General features: G+C 52.1%; 5 protein-coding genes across 5 annotated transcripts; 1 reads left to right on the forward strand and 4 right to left on the reverse strand.

The window, feature by feature from the left end:
- Positions 1–1540: 1540 nt before the first annotated feature.
- On the reverse strand, positions 1541–2471 carry inhA-4 (Isonitrile hydratase; the record flags this gene model as incomplete). Its single annotated transcript, XM_036636974.1, has 3 exons — positions 1541–2014; positions 2145–2380; positions 2435–2471. The coding sequence occupies 3 exons, from the start codon at positions 2469–2471 to the stop codon at positions 1541–1543; spliced, it is 747 nt and encodes a 248-aa protein (XP_036498963.1).
- Positions 2472–3128: 657 nt separating this feature from the next.
- DIT1-3 (Spore wall maturation protein DIT1) lies at positions 3129–5014 on the reverse strand (the record flags this gene model as incomplete). Its single annotated transcript, XM_036636975.1, has 4 exons — positions 3129–3606; positions 3658–3725; positions 3808–4247; positions 4297–5014. 4 exons carry the CDS (start codon positions 5012–5014, stop codon positions 3129–3131), a joined length of 1704 nt encoding a protein of 567 aa, XP_036498960.1.
- A 1789-nt stretch (positions 5015–6803) lies between these two features.
- Positions 6804–8622, reverse strand: DIT2 (Cytochrome P450-DIT2; the record flags this gene model as incomplete). Its single annotated transcript, XM_036636976.1, has 6 exons — positions 6804–6806; positions 6945–7228; positions 7285–7480; positions 7560–7916; positions 7987–8222; positions 8277–8622. 6 exons carry the CDS (start codon positions 8620–8622, stop codon positions 6804–6806), a joined length of 1422 nt encoding a protein of 473 aa, XP_036498961.1.
- Positions 8623–9643: 1021 nt separating this feature from the next.
- DTR1-2 (Multidrug transporter DTR1) lies at positions 9644–11493 on the forward strand (the record flags this gene model as incomplete). The annotated part of the gene is made up of 6 exons (XM_036636977.1): positions 9644–10003; positions 10054–10248; positions 10305–10437; positions 10494–11057; positions 11126–11350; positions 11405–11493. The coding sequence occupies 6 exons, from the start codon at positions 9644–9646 to the stop codon at positions 11491–11493; spliced, it is 1566 nt and encodes a 521-aa protein (XP_036498968.1).
- Positions 11494–14795: 3302 nt separating this feature from the next.
- Positions 14796–15553, reverse strand: URM1 (Ubiquitin-related modifier 1; the record flags this gene model as incomplete). The annotated part of the gene is made up of 3 exons (XM_036636978.1): positions 14796–14913; positions 15148–15312; positions 15492–15553. The coding sequence occupies 3 exons, from the start codon at positions 15551–15553 to the stop codon at positions 14796–14798; spliced, it is 345 nt and encodes a 114-aa protein (XP_036498969.1).
- Positions 15554–15608: the final 55 nt, after the last annotated feature.

The following is a 15608-nucleotide window of genomic DNA, read 5'->3' on the forward strand; positions in this document are numbered from 1 at the left end:
GATTTTGGATTTGGCATTGCCCTCTGGTCCTTGTCGGTGATGCCGACGTTATGGGAACCCCTCTCCACGTGCGTTCTTGACAAGACTCAAAAAGCAAAACGGTAAGGGACTCTGAAAAGAAACAGATAACGAGATGCTAGCCTACCCTGGCCACTGTCAAAATACGAAGGGGGAAAAGTGCCTAAATCGAATGCGAATGTGCCCAAGAAAAAATCCGCATCAACCGTCGTCATCGATATTTGGATCCCGTCCGGTGTTGGTCCGGATATTAGAGAGTGGGAGTCGGGATGGCAGGACAACTTGCCACATGCCAAGTCTGAAACGCGCGGCAACGGGTTCGGATAAAGATCAATGCTGAGGTAATGTAACGGTTACGGTCGAGAGGAACGGGGGGGATGCAAGAAATGCAGCGTTAGGCGAAAGAAAAAAAAATATTTCGTCCCAAGTTCCTAAACGTCCATTGTTAAAGGTTGCAAGCGGGAAGGCCCGCGATGGAGATCCTCGGTGTGTGGGGTGTGGTTGCTTTCCGTCCCAGATTGAGTTTCGCTAGTGTCAAAAGGCAAAACGGCGACGTTGGAGGTTGATCCAACCTCCGTTCTAGAGAGAACCGTATTCAAAGATGCAATTCTTTGGTCTAATTCATGTGTGATTACTGAGACTATGTCTATCCTCAATGAAATCTCGTCAGGTTTTGATGTTGTGCGGACGGCGTCTTTGACAACTGATCATGAAGGATTTAACAAGGGTTAGGGTTAACTCACAACACAGAGGCAAAAGGAGTTGTTGAGTTGGTGTTGAATCTACACCCAGAAAGATGCAACGCTGAAACACATCAGATGATCCATCAGTGAGATATGACTACGTCAAACTGATGCTTTGCAGTAGTGGAGCTCAAGCTACCCACCCGGCATCACAACTCACCACTCGAGGTGTTCAACCGATAAGTCTCCAGTAATCGTGTCAGTAATGAAAAACGACCATGCTAGTTCATTTCAGTCGGAAACATGAATCTGCAATGCATGATGACTTGCGGCACTGGAATTTCCAAATGTTACTCCGGTAGGGGGTAAATCTAACTCTGTCACTTGTTCTAAAATCAAGTCACATCGACCAGACACACAATACAAAGCGATCTGAGAGAACAGACTTTTGATGTTCAATAACGCAAACTCTAAACTTAAAATCAACTACCTCTCCGTTGTCTGACTTATTTGAGCAGATTACAGGTCTTCTTTTCGCTAAGCCATTTTCAACCTTCCCTCTTCGCAAGGGCATTCTGAGGTCATTCTGTCAGGTCATCTATGATGCTTGGATACTCAACCAAAATTTAAATGGAGTACTCTGTGCATTCACATGATGATAGAAAATCACGAAGACCACTCACCTGATTCAACTACAGTCATATTATATTGTTTGAGAATACCAATAAGTGATCAGACACAAACATGTTTTAGCAGAAGCAATTGGTCTCATTATGCGGGTCGTGACTCGTAACGATCAACTGTGTAGTCGCTCCTCAGAACTCACAACTCACATTCCCTCAACTCCCCGTAACATTAAACTTCTCCGCATACGGATCCCACGCCGAGTCCTCATGCCACTCATACTCCATCAAATCCGCGATGTACGTCGCATTCTCCCGCCCATACACATCCTGTATAAACGCCAGCGTCGCATCGATCCCCGCGCTGATCCCCGACGACGTCCATACGTTCCCATCCACAACCCACCGCGCCTTCGGGACCCAGGTGACGTTCGGGCCGTACGCGATCGTGCTCGCCCACGAGGCCTTGTTCGTCGTCGCCCGGCGCCCGTCGAGCACCCCCGCGCGCGCGGCGATCGAGGCGCCCGTGCAGATGCTGACGAGGTACCGCAGCTTCGGGTACGTGGCGCGCACGTAGGCGATGGTGGAGTTGAGGTTGGGCGAGCGCGTCCAGAGGCCGCCTGGGATCATGAGCACCTCGATGTCGGTCGGGGCGGTGGCGAAGGTGTGCGTTGGGAGGATTTTGGGGAACTGTGTGTGTTTTGAGGTGGTAAGTAAGCAACGTCTTACAATTCCGCTACATCGAGTTTGGGCCTCGGAGGACGAGGTTCCGCTTGAGCGGGGTGAATGATTTCCGGCCAAGAAGGACAGCAAGACTTACGAAACTCGAGTTTTTGGCGTTCATGGCCGCGGAGACCGGTTCGACTGTCACCGGGTCCATCGTCTCGGCGATGAGGTAGAGGTTGAGCTGGTGGATTCTCGCGAGCATGCCAAGGGCGTCCAGGGGTCCGAATACGTCTAGCATCTCAAAAGCGCGGGAGATGATCATGCCAAAGTTTCGTGGAAGCGACGTCGGTGGGGGAGATGCCGGGGCGGTCGTCGTTGGACGCGGGATGCCTTTTTCTTGTCAGTTTCGCCGTGAGGAGGGACGGCCGCAATGTGAGGACTTACATGCTTGCACTGAGCTTTCATCTTGAGCCAGCGTCATTGTTGCGAGACATGTCAGCAACAAGCTCGAAAAAGAAGCATGTAGACGCATCTTGAAGCACACTCGAGTCCGTGGATATCAGAGTTGACGCAATATGTCTGGCAGGACATTTGGGAGCAGCTGACTTCTTATTCCGACACTTCCCACGCGTCGAGACCCAGAGCTATCCTTGCTGCCATTGTTCAATGTAGGACGAGTGACATCCCTTACATGCGCAAGTAAACAGCTCAATGAATCCTTCGAGCGACAACAATATATTTTGCGGGGTGGAAACGGATGCTGCGTTACATCCGATTGGAGAATATTCGACGATGGTGGACTTGAGTTGGTTCCGTGCGTTTTGGTTGTTTGCTGTGGAAATTGACAGTCTTGGCGCGCCCATATGAGCAAGTTTTCAATCGCGAGAGCCTGATTGCCATTTTGGGAAATGGAACTTGCTCAACCGAACCACCGGGATCTAGGCGCATGTACAGTGACATGTCCAGCGATAACGGTCAGACTGGGAAACGACAGGGAAGATGGATGAGCAGAAAAGTTTTAGTAAAATTATCTAATTGGTCATTAAGATTTAAAGAGTGTTTAGAAACGCCTGATATGTTGTCCTCCCATAATCCAACGCTACGCTTGTTGATGCAGTCAGAAAAGCATGTAAGCAGTCTAAGCAAACGTCTCCACAAAGCGGTGATAAAAGAAAGCTCCAATCCAACCGAGAATGGGAAGCGCCGCCAGCCTTCGGGTCCAGTCGAAGCTTTTTTGGCCATTGGCGGGCTTCAATGACATTCTTCGTGTGATGCCAAAAGGCTTTTCGGGAGCGGCGACCAACGCTTCCTTCTTTTCTTCCTTCTCGGCCACTATCGTCTTGCTTGTCGGGCGCAAGACGAAAGATGCACCGCCGACATTGGAGATACCTCCAGTCATTGCACCCATTTCCATGGCCTTTTTTGGAATGCTTGCCTTGGTAACAAGGAGATAAGGGCTACCCTCAATCTCTACCACACAGTTGTGCCAGGGAGTAGGAATGTGAAGAAGATCACGAGAGGTCATTGGAACCCCGTCGGGCGACAGACCCTCCACAACTCTGACAACTGCAGGGTCGAAGAGCTGAATGCCAAACTTGGGTCCAGCATTGTTGTGACTAAGGACAGGTTAGTTGCAAGAACAGCGTTGTAAGATGAAGGACACTTACGCATGAATAGAAAGGCGAACATAGTTGGGGAAAAGAAGTTCCACGAGGTTGGAATATGCCTGATTGCGCTGCAACTAAGCGTTAGCTTGTGTCCATGTTGGGGAACCTAAAGCCGTAGAGCAGCCTGTGATTGGACGAGTCTCAGGTTACCATAATCATCTCGAACGCCACCTTTGTAGACAGCTTTTTTTGTTGCGTCCGGGTTATCTTCTGAGTGAAGGGATGAAGCTCAAGGTCTTCCAACATGAAGCGGGAAAATCCACGATACAGCGCCAGAATGGCTGTATTCTGGGACTTGATCTTGGCTCGCACTGCTGATTCCTGGGGCTGGCAGCCAGCCATCAAGATCTGTCGCGAAAGCTCTGCTTCGACCGTGTGGCCAGTATGAACATGGTGAGCAATCGAAGGAATTCCAATCTTGGCAGCAAGCTCCGAGAGCTTGGTTTGAGTCTTGGTTTCGTTCAACTCAAAGAGATCAACAAGCGACTTGAAACCAACGCGGCTGGTGTTTCCTCGACGAAGACCGACGGCGTGGTTCATTTCCTTCAGCTGCTCGCCATAAGTGTCGACATCGGCATCATCAACGCCAACTGATAATTGTTAGACTAGGTCGATATCGAGACAAAACAGGGAGCTTACTGCAATCGCTGAAGACGTGACCGTCACTGATAATCCACAACTTGGCACCGGGCTGATAAATGCTCTCAATCTCCTCAACAAAGCTATGAAGACGCTCCAAGGCTAGCTGCTCCCCTCTGTCGGGAGCCTGGCCGAGGACCTTGTTGGTGTTTGAGGATTTGCAAGGAAAGGCAGGAAGGCAGAGCTCGATGGGGGCCCGCTGCGAGGTGAAGTGCTGAACACGGTCTGAGAAGTAGGCGCGCCCGGTAGCCTCCCACTGATCGTCTTTGCCTTGATACCTCAAGAAACTGTCGAAGAGGTTGACAACCTTTTCTGTGATGGATACGGAGTCATCTTGAGGAGAGATGATGAGCTCTGGGTCGCGAATAGCAAAGTCAGCTTGGTCGAGGAGTAGTTGAGCAAAGAACTCCTCGAACTGTGTGCTGAGTGTGGATTGCTGGGATGAGCTGTCGATGATGATCCCGGACGTGTTGTTGAACTTGGCGTTGTGCATCTCATACAACCTCAGGCCCTCAAAAGTGCCACTGAGATCTGCAGATCCAAATTGTGCCTCGCCTGTTGCCGTCCGGCTCGGAAGGCAGTGCTCGATCGCGGCCCAATGCTCTTGTACCCTGGCCTTTTGCGGCCCGCTGCAGTACAGCAGCTGTCCCTGTCCATCGTGGACGAAGGCGGCCTGGAAGCGGTGAAAGATTGAATTTCCATCATTTGAGAACTCCATTGTGGTAAGGCAACGAGAGCAGATGGATCGTCTGAAGGTATTATAGAGTGATGAATTAGGTATTAAGGTTTGATGAGTGGGCGATGAGTGATGTGGATATGAGACGAGGGAAGCTGGAGATATCGGACTGTTATAGACTTGAAGATGATAGCGAGGATTCGACCACGCTGGATGCCTTCTTTTCTGTTTGTGTGTTCTGATAGGACGGAACGCGGCCCGGGTGGCACGATGTCGGTGGTGTTTTCCTCAGCTCCAGAACTTTTGATCGGGCTGTGAAATCAAGATGATGTTGGAGAGGGTGTGCCGCAGGCTAACATCAGCAGAATGGATTCGAAAATATCCTACAAAGGTCGAAGGAACCGATGATGCCCGAAGAAATGGGCTTCTTCAGCAGAGAAGTGCAGCTCAAAGCCTCGAAGTCAGTCCACACGCAGGAAAATATGGGATGACCGAGCGTTCTGAGTCGAGGCCTTGCCAAAATTGGAAAGCGAGCGAGGAGGCTTGCCGCCTGCGTAGTACATGCACGGCAGCAGGGCTCGGTCTTGGGAGGCGGGACTAACATGGTGCTTGCAGAATTGAGCCCCAGCAATCGAGAGTAGAAGGAGCATTTCGCCATGGAAGGACCCTCATCGACCACCGCAGACACCGGTGGTAGGCAGGTGCAGCGCCAGGGTCACACAACTCCATCGCACTGGTACAGGTACAGGTACAGGTACGGGCTTGGGCTGTACAGGCAGCATCGTGACCGGCCCCCAAACGCTCGCCCTGGTGAGAAGCCATCGCACTTGCAACGACAGCGAGGCGGGTGGAAATGCTGCGATTGGCTCGTTGGTGTGGGCAGGCTCGGCGTGGTCGACATTCCAGGACCAAAGACGGGGACAGGGACTGTTCCAGCAGTTCTTGGCAAACCTACGAATAGAACAAAGTTCTTCCTCTGCGAAGCGTGTAAGATTCCATCTTCAAGCATTGATAATTGCGCCATTAAGATCAACTGCAAGCAAAGCCCCCACTACCTTAAATGCAGGCATTTTTACCCTTGCGCTAAGCTGACAAGCGCCTAGACCAGCTGCTTGCGAGCCAGCCTTCGGTACGAAGTTTCTCTTCTGGACAAGCCCGTCAAGAGTCTTGACCGGGATGCTCCGTCGGTGGTCCGGCCCTGCCAACAGAGCCATCCAAGCGCTTTTCTCCCACAGCCCTTCTTGACCGAGCGTGCAGGCAAAGGCAAGTAAGCACTTTCTTATTTTGACTTTACGAGATTCAGCAGGACGCCGCAGCATCAGCACCAACAAATGGCGCGGTTTACTTGGCGCGTTGCTGCGTCCGACTGAACTGCGACCAGCAGAGTTACATAGCCCGTCCTGTTGTGCGAGTTGTCGTATCTGTACATCTGGGCAACTCTGATTGGCCGATACCCGCTTAATCGGATCCTTGGAAGGATCCAGTTCCCCAACCACATATCAAGATGCCTGTCGATTAATTTAGAAGCTTAATCCTAGTCCCCGTCGTCTGTGGGGTTCGGACGAGCCTCTAGTCAGTTTAGTCAAGGTACCGCTACTCAACAGCACTGACACTGTCACAGAATTATTTCCGCGAGAAAGGAAGCTCTCTGGGGAACACGAAGTCTAAATTATTCTACTCATTTAAACAAATCTATGCTGAAACCGACCGTTGCAAATCGCCCATCATCACGTTTACTGATTCACGCTTTTTCCACGCTTTTTTCGTCTTCTCTCGCTCTCTCCGTAAACACGAGCTTCAGAGCTCTGGGGTACAATGGTCCTGCCTGCAATTACTCGTCAGCGATGCCCTTGTAAACTTGCTCAACCGCATGCGTAGATAAGCGGAACCCAAATCACCAACCGCATGGGGGCGGGGATCGGGACCGAGCAATCAAGCGATCGAGGAGGAGGGCTCAGGGAACTGGACTTACGGGTGTCATTCTTTCCACCCACATCGGGTCCAAACACCAGCGGAACTCGCGGATAAGTTGCACAAGAGTCATCCGCATCTCTAGCATGGCAAACTTTTCGCCAAGACATGCGCGTTTCCCGCCATGGAACGAGATGAATTCGCCCCTCGCCCGTCGCCGACGGTAATTCTGGTGGATCTCTTCCGAGGCCGTTCCCCACCGCGCAGGACTGAACTTCTCGCAATCCGGCCCCCATGCCACGGGGTCGCAGTTCGTTGACCGACAGTGGTAGCCAAGATATGTTCCTGTTTTGTGGTCAGATTTTCTGCTCCAGGCTGCCGAGGAGAACTTGGATGCATACCCTCAGGAACAACCAACTCGCTACCTAGCAGGCATGAAGCTGCGGCTCTGCGGTTGATGAGCTGACCGATTGGTGGAAAAAGGCGAAGGCATTCGTAAATGACTGAGGTGAGGTAAGGCATGTCTTCTTGGCTCAGATCTGATAATGGAGTCGCATCCTTGGAAAGGATTTCGCGTAGCAACGCCTCTTGCGCCTCCTGCAATGCCGGTCAGTAATCTGAGTCAGATCGCGTGCTTTTGGGGGCGAGATGCGGCGCCCACTAGGACAATACTGACAGGGTGTTTGGCCAACACGTAGAGTGTTGAAGTCATCAACAGCTGAGGATTCTCTTGACCAGCCACGAACGTCACCGTCAAGTTATCGAGAAGCTGTTTCTCGTTCCACATGCCAGACTCCCATGCACGTAGCATTCGGCTGCCTAGACCGTCCCCTGTCGGTTTCTGGTGGGCCAGAGAACCTTTGAGCTCGTTCTTGAACTTGGCAACAACCTGACGGGCCTTGGCGCGACTGGGAAACAGCCATTGGAGATTCGGATGATCCAGAATCGGAAAGTTCATGAAAACAGGCTTGAAGATTTCTCTCTTCACCGCCGTCTGGAGGAGATTGATGGGTGCGTCTGGGGAATCAAGGGCCTACATGGAAGACTGCGGTCAGCGATATCCCTGCAACATCAGACTTTGAACTAGAGCCAATCAAACCTACACCGAGATTGGTCTGCAAGATGGCTTCCGAGCAATTCGCGACCGAGTAGCGCTGGAGGAGATCCTGCACAGCGAAGCCCCCACGGCCGGCCCGCTTTTGGGAATCGCGAAGGAGATGGCACAGGCTGACTGCGTTCTTGGCGATGATGCCTACTTCGAAATTTCGTTGCAAAGCGGGCTTGATGACTGATTGGTAATTCTTCCACGTCTCTCCATGGGCAGAAATGATATTGTCGCCTGATTGTAGTGAGCATACGTGTGCGCGACGACGTGGCCTGGTGGAATGCTTACCCAAAAAGTCTGCAAGCACGCTGTGAGGAATTTTCTTCTGGTTGCCGCTTTTTTGATACAAATCTTCGTTCTTGAAAATCTCAGTCAGATAAGACGGACGATGAACCAAAATGTTCCACTGAGCGCCAAAGAAGAGCTTGACCGCGCCGTGAGTCCGTAGCGGCTTGTCGATGTATGTCCGAAATATGTCGGACTGGTCGACATCTTTGAAAAACGGGATAAGCGCAACCCAAAAAGGGATGGCGGGAATGTTCTGAGGGTATTTTGGAGGTAGGAGAAAGAAGTAGTAGAAGCCTCCGAGGACCACAGCCCCGAGGAACAGCAATTCCGCAAGAAAGAAAATCATGATGTCTGGCTTGACGTCTGTATAGTAGTTCGTAAGTCAGCAGTCGGAGACGCGAAGCTAATAAGTTTATAAGTCGGGTCCGAGCGGAGACCCTGGGGAACAAAAGAAAGTAGTAGAGATGATAAACTCACGGACTTGGATGAGACCGTCTTCGCCGAAACGAGTGCCTATCTTTTCTTCTTCTCAGCCCTACCAACCATGAACAACTCAGCAGCAGCCTACGCTTAGGGCTGACGTTTGGGTGAGCAAAGGCCCAGAAACAGAAATGGACACAGACGAGTGGCTTTGCTGTCTCCTCAAAATAGGCTGCAGATGGTTGGCTGGTGTTTTTGGGCGTGCTTGCGAGCATAGTTGCACATCAAAGACGCCGTGTAAGTTGGAAGGCCCAACGCACATAAGTCTCTCAGGGGCTGTGCGACGGTCTGCAGGACAGCAGGCAGGCGACCGATAGGCCTCTTGGCGAATTTGAGCGGCAACAGCAAGGGCCCGGTCGCCGTCGGGCACTTTTCGCTGGAATGAGGCTTCCATGGACTTTCCCAAGGAGGTTTGGCTTAAGGTAGGTTGTGGTTGGGATGATGGAAAGCACAGGCACAGGCACAGGCACTGACTGACACAGGCACGGGCGTTGGTGCGGTATTGCAGATACGGCCTGCAATGTACCGGTACTTTGGGCGGAGCCTCTCCACGCACCTGCACACTGCCGCACTCCTTCGGCGGCTGATTGGCAGTGGGAAGGATTTCGTCCAGGGTTTGTGGTTGCATCTGACGATCTGCGCGCACCATGCCAATTACAAGTTCTTGGGCCGGCGAGAGCGATCTCCTTCATATGAAGTCAATTCACCGCTGTAATTACCCCCGCTGGGAAACATGATCATTCAGCATCACTTCATTTCACCCTCTTTCCACATCGCTTTTCAGACTTGGCGGAACTTTAGGATTTCTTCTTGATTTAGCCATCATCTTTTCCCAGTTATTGATTCTCTGATTGTTATTGTTGTTCCTTCCCCTCTGAACGCACAACATGGCAGACCCCAGCCCAACAAGTTCTGGGGCCACAACCCCCATCAAGCCATCTCCTGCCTCGCAAGACTTACCCACTGCTGATCTTGCACCATCACCACCTTCTCAACCACAACCACAACCTCAAGCTCAAGCCGCAGTAGACCCTGAGAAGAAGGCCGATGCACCTCCGGCGTACACGGCCTTTTCTCCATGGCGCAAACGCTTCATCTTGACCGTGGTCACCATCGCAGGTTGCTTTGGTCCCCTCGCAGGCAACATCTATCTGCCAGCGTTGCCTGTGTTGGAGAATGAATTCAATGCCAGCGCAACAGCCATCAACGTGTCCGTGTCAGTCTTCATGCTGACGTTTGCCATCGGTGTAAGTGCTCCAATCTTTCATGACATACCTCAGTAGGCTAACCAGATCAGCCCCTCTTCTGGTCGAGTTTTGCCGACTGGAAGGGTCGCAGGCCATTGTACATCATCTCCGTCGCCATCTACATTGTTGCCAATATTTTGCTTGCTGTAGTGCCGGCGAACTATGGAGCTTTGGTGTTCTTGCGCATTGTCCAGGCTTTTGGATCCGCCGCTGTGGTGTCGATGGGTGCTGGAACAGTTGCAGACGTTAGTACCTCATTTTCACTTTCGTTCTATCCTCATGATTCTGACTGATTGCGCAGGTCACTGAACCAAAGAAACGTGCGACAGCTATGTCCATCTTTCTGATCGGTCCTCAACTGGGCCCCGTTTTGGGTCCTGTGCTTGGAGGTGCCCTCACTACCGCCTCTTGGCGCTGGATCTTTGGCTTCCTCGGTGAGTACAGCCAAGCTTGACTGCGGGCAAACGTAAACTAATAATGTTGTTCACAGCAATCTCGGGCTTTGTCCTCTGGCTCGTCATTGTTTTCTCACTCCCCGAGACTCTCAGGGCGAGGGTGGGAAACGGAAAGCTGTATACCGAGTCCCGTGTTATCTTCTTTCCTCCGAGATTGTCCTCGCCTCTGGCCCCTGAGTCAGAGAGGGGCCCCGCACCGCCCAAGCCAACTCTTCTCGGATACTGGAAGCTATTCTCCTACCCTCCCATTGGCATTGTCACATTCAACACAGCCATGCTGTACTCGACATATTTCGCCATTGCCGTGCAGCTCCCCACCGAGCTTTCAGACCGTTACAACTGGTCCACCGCTGGCGTCGGCGCAGGTTTCCTGGCTGTCGGTGTCGCCATGATTGTTGGCTCTATGATCGGTGGTCGCGTGTCAGACTGGAGACGTGCGCGTGCCGTCAAGGCATCCCCGGACAATCACGTCGACCCCGAAAACAGGTTGTCAGACCAGATCTGGGGCGTCTTGATCTGTGCCGGTGGATGTTTGATGTACGGCTGGCTTGTCGACAAGTCAATTCATCCTGCCGCTGTCCTTGTCGCAACATTCCTGAGTAAGTAACCCCTTGAGCGCTCTCAAAGTTTGCTCGATGATCTCGGGGCTGACGTTGTGCGACTACAGCTGGCTTCGGCATGAATTGGGTGTTTGTGGCCACAACAGCCTTTTTGACCGAGTGTGTCCAACAACAGGCCGCCGGCGCCTTCGCTCTCGGAAACATGCTCCGCAATCCCGGTGCTGCCATTGCAGCCCTCGTGATCCCATCTCTTGTTTCAAAGATGGGCAGCGGATGGTGTTTCACTGGTTTGGCGCTTCTTGACCTTTTGCTTGTTGGTTCAGCAGTAATTAGTGAGTCTTGTTGCATAAACGAAGTATTTAACACAACTTACTGACAAACTGTAGTCCTGCGGCTTAAGTCTCCAGGATGGAGAGCAGCACGAAAGGCCAGGATGGCTGCTATGGCAGCAGCTAAGCAGGGTGGTTCTAAATAATATCTAATGACGATTTACGACGGAAATCTTATGAAATGGATGAACAGCACAGCACAGATAGACTTGGGGTTTTGAGGTACCAGTCATCAAGACTCAATTTGTAGTATTTAATACAACAGCAAAGCGTCTCTATATGTCAATCGATATGTGCTTATTGACCATTTTGGCGATTAAATTTCATATCAAAGTCTTGAACTCATGGAGAATTTTTTTTAGTGCAGTTTCGCTTAATATTGACTCAGTCACTTTCTACACGCATCTATGATGTTTTTTAATATCGCTTGCCAAGTAGTTGCTTCTTCAAAAATAAAGCAGAGAAGGAGTTCACTTGAGCGACGTCATAGCGCCAGCCAATTCATTGGTTCAAATACGTGTTTATTCCTCTCTAAGCCTGTTTTGTAACTAGACGGATTGTAGAACAGTTCTGGGTTCGAGAGAAAAAGAAAGGAATGCAAGTTTCGTTTATATAATTTTAGTTCGTAACATGCAGCTGTTGTGAAGTTAGCGATCATTTGGAAGGCGCGAAGTTACGTGAGATATAACTAAGAACTTTTGAAATTACAATACTCGCAACACAATGGTCCGTGGAAAGATCACACTACAGCGAAGGATGTACATATAACAGAGAGCCCTAGTCAGAGTAACAAGAGGATTTTAAAATACGTTTTATAGAAAGATCTGCCCTATGATATTGGGTTTATGTTCGTTGAATCATTGTACGTATGGACAGAGTTGATAGTAACCCTCTGGGGGTATGACTACAGCTTGATGTGGCACTTGGAGACGAGAGGTTCTTGAAAGCAAGGATAAAGTCAAACCACATGCTCTGTTCATACTCGTGTGTTTCCGTGCATTGTACGTATGTACTAATTGTAAGTTGACGAGCTAAGTACAACGGACCGGCCGTAGGCCTGAGTACATGAGATTTTGACAATCAGCAAATGTTGCGAAGTCCGTTGTACAGGTTGGAGGACTTTCGTGCACATTTAGGATGCAGTTGTCAACCGTAAGCCATGAGACGATTGTTGAAGCCATTCTTGACGTCGAGTTGACTCAGGAGACGGCTGATGTCGGGCTGCTAGTTATCTGGGCCTCGAAAAGTCAGTGAATCATACAACTCAGCCGTAGGCTTCTCGAGAGAATCCAACCAACCATGCCATCACATGACATATTTGGGATGAATCTTATCAATTACTAGACTTACACTCACCTCCAGACTCGTACAAACTGAATTACACCGTTATCCAAACTCGCCTCAACCCCCGAAGTCACCTGACCCAAAATACTTGACTGCTCACATTCCAAGTCTCAGACAAACGACCCGACGTTACACACGACATAACCGCCTACGCACCCCGGCCGCCCAGACATTGACCTCCCAAAGAACCACCGAGAAGCGCGCCGGTGGACAGCAGAAAGGTCAGCAGACCGACGCCAGACCGAAACCCAACCAACCAACCAAACCCAGCACCCAGCCTGCCGTCGATACCATCCAAGATTACGACCCTGCAAGAAGACATACCGAACATGAAGCAAGCTAGTCTCAGTTGAACGCACGAAAACACGGTTTCTAAATCCGTCCCCATCTGTCTCCCAGTCCCACATTTTCTCCCATCGCACGACATTAGCCACCCCCGGGCCCCAGGAACGGCTTCGCTCTTGTCTTCACCAAACCTGCAAGACACACTCACGCGAGAGAGGGGAAAAGGAAAAAAGCAAAGAAAGGAGGCCCTGCAGCCTCGACAAAATGCCCATATCGAGCAATCCTTACGAGAAATGTCCTGCCATGTATGTGGGGGTCACACAGATACGTGCGTATCCCGACCCAAATCTGGTCTTCTAGAACGTCGTCCCGCGTCTCTTTCGTTCGTTCGTTCCTCCCACGGGCGGGGTGGCGGCGGTGCAGGTGACGGTGGTGGTAATCACTGGCATCGCGGCTCGCTGACTGGGCGAAGCTGCAGATGGGACCCTCCTTTGGCCGTATTTGCTTTTTCCTGCAGCCCCGGCGGAAGGACGGAAGATGCGCGGTGCATGACAACAGCGCAAAAAAAAGGTGCATGTCCAATCTGCGCAATTCACCAATGGGCGCCTGCAAGCTTCTTCTCGTTCAATCGGTTCGCGTATGCAAGCCATCGATCACCCGTCACGGTTACGTCCTCCCACATCTTTCTCCTTCTTCACCGCCTCGACTCCCGGATATTTGGGGTGGCAGCCTTTTGCCCGCCTCAACAGACGCATCCCCAGGTGAGAGGGCTTAGACTAAAAGGCTTGGTTGACGAAACGGAAAGGCTTCGCTTTGCAGTATGCGAGAAGAGGCGCTGCAGGGCACTTCATTTCCTGTTACGATTTACGTACGTCTACTTAGGTGCATATGTACAAGACGTGTCGGACGCTGATCCGAGATCCCACTTCCCATCCATCTCTCTCGGCCGCAAGGTGAACCCATTGGCTGCGAACTGCTGTCGACCGCCCTGCAGAGCACCCAAAACTTGGTTTTCAACAGAAGAGCTTGCCAGCGTGGACACTCTAGCAAGGGGAAGCGCTTTGGGTAGGGCGACGGGCATGCGACTTTGACAGGCTTCCCGGATGTCCATCCCGCGCCGCGCCGCGCATCGCAATCCGGCGATGCATGGTAGCAGCCCTGCGAAAGAGGTCTTTGTTGTCTGGGATGACGATCAGGGAAGGCCGGGGCGACCGGGACGACGAGGGGAGGGAAGCAAGGGGAACACGAGGGGTGAAGAGCTGCCGCCACGATGCGACCACGAGACAGCAGGGCATGGCGGCAAGCAAGGTGGTTGCGGTTGCGCACTTGCAGGCCCGCGGGGGACCAGGGTGATTAACTCCCGGGGACGTTTCATCGCAACAGCGGCGGCGACGACATGACGGGATAGTAAGGCGTGGGATGTGGTGTATTTGTAAAGGAAGAGCGAGACCAACGGCGGAAGCATGACTTGCGTCTCCCCGTTGCCAAGTTGCCGGGGGAGAGCCGGGGCCAGCCGGGGGACTGGGGACGCCGGGATGGCGGTTACGGCCGCAGACTAACGTATGCAGCCCCCCCATGGAATGGCGATGCGGCTGCAAGAAGGGAGAAAGACCGGGGAGGGCGTCTGGGTTTCAACGTCGTTCTATCGTCCGTGCCGTGCGGCCGGGGATGCATCTTGCTACTTCCCAGTTCCCAGTCGTCAACCCCAGTCCGCAGCACTCAGGGACCCAGACGTACGGCCGTTGCGATTGCAGGGCCCCCTCACATCGAGCTCTGAAGGACTTCATTGGCTCGATCATCGCTCACGCCCCCTCCTGCTCTAACCTCCGTGAAGTGTCGAGACGAACAGGATATTGTCACCGCTCTGAACTTCATACGCCTCCTCTCCCTCGAGCTCCCAATCTGCGTCATTGATGAGAGCCAGGATGCCCGGCCGACTAGAAAAAGACCGCGTTAGCGTTGCACCCGATTCGCATGAGGCATGAGATATGGGGTTTGGTGATATCCGGGAAGGAGTGGCGATGCGTCTGCGCATCTTGCATGGCTTCCCCCTGGCGTTGGGGTGTGAATATGAAGTTGAAAGACAGCGATGAGATTGAAGATGATGTGCGAGAACGCAGGAGATGCTGAAGGATGGAGACCCGGGGATGTGATGAGACTCTGGGACGTACAGATGACCATCGAGGACGAAAAGTTCCTTCCTGGTGTCCTTCATGGTGTTCTCGCATAGATAGTCAATCAGAAAGGCAATGTTTGCGGGCTTGCCGTCCTTGTTCACCGCCGGGATGGAGAGCGAGTGACGCCGCTCGTCGGAGAAGAGCATCTCCAGGCCGCCGCTGCAGGGAGCTTGTCAGTGATGCATTCGTACCTGAGCAGCATGCACGCGCGATTCCAGATGAGGTCCGTATCCGAGTCATCCTCGTGGCAAGGTCTCAGGCAGAAACGTCCACGAGGAAGAAACGGTTTCTGGAAGAGTACAGCGTTATGGAAGGACGGGCATAAGAGAGGGACGCACGAGAACTCCACGACCAGGCTGATCTTCTTCTCCTCCCCCGCATCTGCAGCGTTGGTCGCCATTTCTTCTTCCTCGGACTTTGGTAATATGTGACGGTCAAAAATGCCGGCACGCAAG

This window comes from Colletotrichum siamense (genome assembly GCF_013390195.1).
Source record: "Colletotrichum siamense strain Cg363 chromosome Unknown KSG_Cg363_contig03, whole genome shotgun sequence".
Classification (NCBI taxonomy): domain Eukaryota; kingdom Fungi; phylum Ascomycota; class Sordariomycetes; order Glomerellales; family Glomerellaceae; genus Colletotrichum; species Colletotrichum siamense.